General features: G+C 43.3%; 1 protein-coding gene across 2 annotated transcripts; it reads left to right on the top strand.

The window, feature by feature from the left end:
- Positions 1 to 1,730: 1,730 nt before the first annotated feature.
- Positions 1,731 to 4,156, top strand: LOC112255323 (protein B4). 2 transcript variants are annotated; one of them, XM_042324669.1, is made up of 5 exons: positions 1,731 to 1,869; positions 2,107 to 2,372; positions 2,613 to 2,727; positions 3,397 to 3,437; positions 3,618 to 4,156. In XM_042324669.1, the coding sequence occupies exons 2-5, from the start codon at positions 2,160 to 2,162 to the stop codon at positions 4,086 to 4,088; spliced, it is 840 nt and encodes a 279-aa protein (XP_042180603.1). In that variant the 5' UTR covers positions 1,731 to 1,869; positions 2,107 to 2,159; the 3' UTR covers positions 4,089 to 4,156. The 2 variants fall into 2 exon arrangements, with proteins under 2 accessions (XP_042180603.1, XP_024284099.2); XM_024428331.2 differs by lacking the exon at positions 1,731 to 1,869 and adding an exon at positions 1,877 to 2,016.
- The last annotated feature ends 640 nt before the right edge of the window (positions 4,157 to 4,796 follow it).

The following is a 4,796-nucleotide window of genomic DNA, read 5'->3' as shown; positions in this document are numbered from 1 at the left end:
CCAAAGTCTGGCTTTTTTATGGCGGTTTTGGAGCAGTGGCTTCTTCCTTGCTGAGCGGCCTTTCAGGTTATGTCGATATAGGACTCGTTTTACTGTGGATATAGATACTTTTGTACCTGTTTCCTCCAGCACCTTCACAAGGTCCTTTGCTGTTCTGGGATTGATTTGCACTTTCCGCACCAAAGTACGTTCATCTCTAGGAGACAGAACGCGTCTCCTTCTTGAGCGATATGACGGCTGCGTTTATACTTGCGTACTGTTGTTTGTACAGATGAATGTGGTACCTTCAGACATTTGCAAATTGCTCTGGATGAACCAGACTTGTGGAGGTCTACAATTTATTTACGAGGTCTTGGCTGATTTCTTTTGATTTTTCAAAGTACTGAGTAAAGGATCTGAATACTTGTGAATAAATGTGATATTGCCGTTTTTTATTTTGTATAAATTTGCCAAAAATTCTAAACCTGTTTTTGTGTTTAATACATTTTAAAATAAGGCTGTAAGGTAACAAAATGTGAAGGGGTCTGAATACTTTCCGAATGCACTGTATATCTAATATCAATCAATTACGGTATCAAAGGCTTTAAAAGTCATTTGAATTTTCCTTACTCTAGACAAATTGCCAGGCATTCAATTGGGCTGATGGACTCCCGGTAGTTGGTATCCATCCGGGCGATCCTGTCTCCAACCATCTGGAGCAGGTGATGGAACTGGCTTCGGTCCAGACAAAAGTAGCTTTGGAATTCCTTTGCAAACAGTCAAAGCTCTTGAATGAGACGGTGGAACTCCCCTGCCTGCTTTTGGGACTTCAACCATCCCTGGACCCATACAGACCAGCGCTTTCGGGGGGGGCTGGTCCCAGTCCAACAGCACAATCAAGACCAGCTTGCACAACATTGGTCTCATTGTTGAAAGAGCCTACTCTCAACTATCTTGACTATTTATTATTGTAATTTCCTCCAACTATGCATTTTTAAGGTAAATTATATTATAGGCTGTCACAAATGTGTAGATATCATCGAATAAATAATGTTTTTTACTTTGTAAATCATTTTTATAAAAAATTCTAGAGTCACACTTTTTAAAAATTGTGTAATCCCACAATATTTTTTACTAGATATGTGTGCAGTTCAACATTCACAGTTTGCTACTTTCTGTCAAGTCTAGGCATACAATTTGATGCATTCGTTCGATGCATATGTTTGATAAATCCAACAAATGGACCACACAGAATGCATTGCAACTGCCGCTGCAAGGCAAACGCAACGTTGCATTGGAAATGAATGTACTTCTGGTGTAACCAAAGCGCAATGACTCAGTCCGTGTGATCTAGGTGTAACGTCTTCATCACACCTATCGTGTTATTATGCAAAATGGTGTGCAACATCCTCTGGATACGTGTGCAACAAAAGTTCAACATTCACCTTCTGCTACCATTTCCTTCAAGCCGTCTAAGCATACAGTTCGATAAATCCAACATATGCACCACACAGAACACACTGCAACTGCCTCCACAACACAATGCTGCAAGGCAAATGCAGTGTTCCATTAGAAAGTAATGTACTTCTGGTGTACCAAAATGCAATAACAGTCAGTATGATCGAAGCATAAATGTTTTCATATTTTATTTATGTTTGTTGAATCGTGTTTAATATGCCAGAGCAGTAAATGTAAGCAGCTGATCAGAGCAAATAAAGGAAAGGATGCAAAGAAGGAACAGAGGCGGGGAAAGGAATCGACTTCACACTAGTGGGATGTGTCCTTAGTGGTAGCCTACCTAATAACTGTGAGCACCTGTTTGATGAACCACGTGGTTTGCGGCTGAGTTGTTTGGAGTGCATAAAATTGGAATCCAATCCGCTTTTAAAGGTGAGAAAATAGGCGTTCTGTTTTTAAGTTAATTTAAGATTTATCGTTAGAAAATGGCACCTAAAAAAACGGTAGCCTCTGAAAAAGGAATCGCATCTTCTGAATCACCCAATAAAGATGAGAAAGTGTCGGGAAAAGCTAAATCCGGTTTGTAACCCATGTGTTGTTTTGGCCAATAAGGGTATCCTAATATTTTGTTAGTTTACGGTTATAAATTGTTCTTTTTCATTTGGTTAGAGTCCAGCAAAGCACCTGATGTGGCAAGGAAAACCCACCTTCATCCACCAACGATGATAATGGTCAAAGAAGCGCTGAAGGAATTGGACTCTCGAAAGGGTGTTTCCTCGCAGGCCATTCGTAGTTACATAACAGAGAAATATCCATCTTTGGACCAGGTGAGGTTGAAGTACATGATGCGCAAGGCCCTGAACAAAGGAATCGAGAGCGGGGTATTAGCGAGGCCACCTAACTCCACTGCAAGCGGCGCACAGGGGAGGTTTCGGGTAAGTGACCCATACCTATATATTTTTTTGTTAGAATAATTAACTAGGACTACAGATGTCAACCAATTACTGTCCTGTGTGGTAGCGTACCTGCCAAATGTGCCTATTGGATTTGGTACCACCGTTTGAATGCACATTTGAGCATCAGTGTTTATTATACAAGTTGTTACATCAAAACATTGCGTTGAATATGGGTTTGCTGTTTCTAAAATGTAGTGCGTCGTCACCCTCCCTTTCCAGCTTGCAGTCAGGGGTAAATTGAAGGAGCCCAAGCTTAAGGCCACTGAGAACACTGATCCCAATGTGGTGAAGGCCTCCAAGGCTGGAGCCAAGAAGACCAAAGAGAAGGAAGCAGGTAAACTGAATCTATTGTGATCATAGTCCTTAGGTTTAAACATAACCCTATCTGCCCAATTGGTTGGGATAATTGTTGCTTATTGAGCAACACATTGCAATGGAGGGCTGGGAATTGCCAGGAACCTTGTGAGGAGTTATCACGATACTTAAGTGCTGATGTTCCAAACCCAGATAATGAGCCGACTTATGAAATTGCATGGGGACTGTGTAGTCTGGAGCACGTTTGCACATTGGGAAGATGTCGGTGAGACATCAGAATAATGTTTGTCTAACTGATGTATAAACAATGTAGAGTGAAGAATTTAGGGATTCTAAATGAATCGGCAGGACTTTGGGCAGATGTATTTGTGCTATCTGGGAGCATATTGCTCACTAATGTCTGCTGTAGAACATTAGAAATTAGTTTTAATCAGCCATGGAAATGTGCTGAAACCTATTGGTTCACTAATTAAACAGATGGTGCACAAGCTATAGGATGAACGATGCGCTACCTAGAGATTTTTTTATTTTATTTTTTTTACAAATTGCTACTTTGAGTCTAGGTATTGGTATAATATCGCAGTAACTTTTCTTGGTCAGAACAATGCTCATTCATGACTTGTATTCGTATCTCACTTCTCCTTTTTGTGGTGTCCATGATTGCATGTCGCTCCATTTACATCACTAGTTTCTGAGAGAACTACAGCCAAAAAGGAGAAGACTTCAGAGGCAAGTTTTTTTTTTTCTTCTTATGACTATTGACATAGTTCAAGTGGTTTTGGTGGGTAAGCAGTTTATGTACCTTGGTCATAATGGGTACTGTTCCGTTTGGGCTTTATCATGGCAAAATGTTAGCTCTAATCAATGGGTGATTGTATGGCAAATCTGACAGTCAATTTCATGTTCAAGGATGCAAAACCCAAGAAGGCTCCTGGTGGCTCCAAGGTGGCCCCTACGAAGAAGCCCAAGGCGACGAGGCCTGCAGTGGAAGGAGGGGCTGAGGACCAGCCCAAAGCACTGAAGACTACCAAAGCAGCCAAGAAGGGCGAGGGGGCAGCCAAGAAGGGCGAGGGGGCAGCCAAGAAGGGCGAGGGGGCAGCCAAGAAGGGCGAGGGGGCAGCCAAGAAGGGCGAGGGGGCAGCCAAGAAGGGCGAGGGGGCAGCCAAGAAGGGCGAGGGGGCAGCCAAGAAGGGCGAGGGGGCAGCCAAGAAGGGCGAGGGGGCAGCCAAGAAGGGCGAGGGGGCAGCCAAGAAGGGCGAGGGGGCAGCCAAGAAGGGCGAGGGGGCAGCCAAGAAGGGCGAGGGGGCAGCCAAGAAGGGCGAGGGGGCTCCTGCTGCTAGAACCACAGGGAAACGAGGCAAGAAGGGAGCAGCTGAGTGACTGATCTCCTTTCATCCAAATGTGGGTTTTAAAGATTCACTGTTTTTGAATAAAGCTTCTTTTTTGAAGTTGTTGCGGTATCCTTTAGTGTAGACCTGCATACTAAACTCAGCAACAAAAATGTCCTCACTGTCAAGTGTTTGTTTTCAGGAAACTTAACATGTGTAAATATTTACACGTGGTCTGCCACTGCGAGGACGATCAGCTGTCCGACCTGTAGCGCTGTCTTAGGCGTCTCACAGTACAGACATTGCAATTTATTGCCCTGGCCACATCTGCAGTCCTCAACCCTCCTTGCAGCATGCCTAAGGCACATTCACGCAGATGAGCAGGGACCCTGGGTATCTTTGTCTTTCAGTCTGTCGAAAGGCCTCTTTTTAGTGTCACGTTTTCATAATTGTGACCTTAATTGCCCACCGTCTGTAAGCTGTTAGTGTCTTAACGACCGTTCCACATTCATGGGAAAGTGTTTAAACCCTTTACAATGATCTGTGACGGTATTTGGATTTTTATGAATTATCTTTGAAAGACTACTGAAAAAGGAACGTTTCTTTTTTGGCTGAGTTTTACCTCAGCAAAAAAAAATGGATTTGAGTCTCCCCTGGGAAATTAAAATCTACCAACGATTGTTGTACCTGATAATTCAGGGGGGCAACGGTGTGCCATATGAACACCTCCGAGCGGCAGGGTTTGTATTAATGTATCCCC

The sequence above is a fragment of the Oncorhynchus tshawytscha genome, linkage group LG07, assembly GCF_018296145.1.
Source record: "Oncorhynchus tshawytscha isolate Ot180627B linkage group LG07, Otsh_v2.0, whole genome shotgun sequence".
NCBI lineage: Eukaryota > Metazoa > Chordata > Actinopteri > Salmoniformes > Salmonidae > Oncorhynchus > Oncorhynchus tshawytscha.
This window is presented reverse-complemented; position numbering and strand designations above follow the sequence as displayed.

Bases quoted from the DNA above. Each gene is read 5' to 3' on its own strand.
- LOC112255323 (XM_024428331.2), top strand. From the start codon at position 1,923: ATGGCACCTAAAAAAACGGTAGCCTCTGAAAAAGGAATCGCATCTTCT. The intron at 2,728-3,396 runs GTAAACTGAATC...TTACATCACTAG, and splicing joins GACCAAAGAGAAGGAAGCAG to TTTCTGAGAGAACTACAGCC. The intron at 3,438-3,617 runs GCAAGTTTTTTT...TTCATGTTCAAG, and splicing joins AAAAGGAGAAGACTTCAGAG to GATGCAAAACCCAAGAAGGC.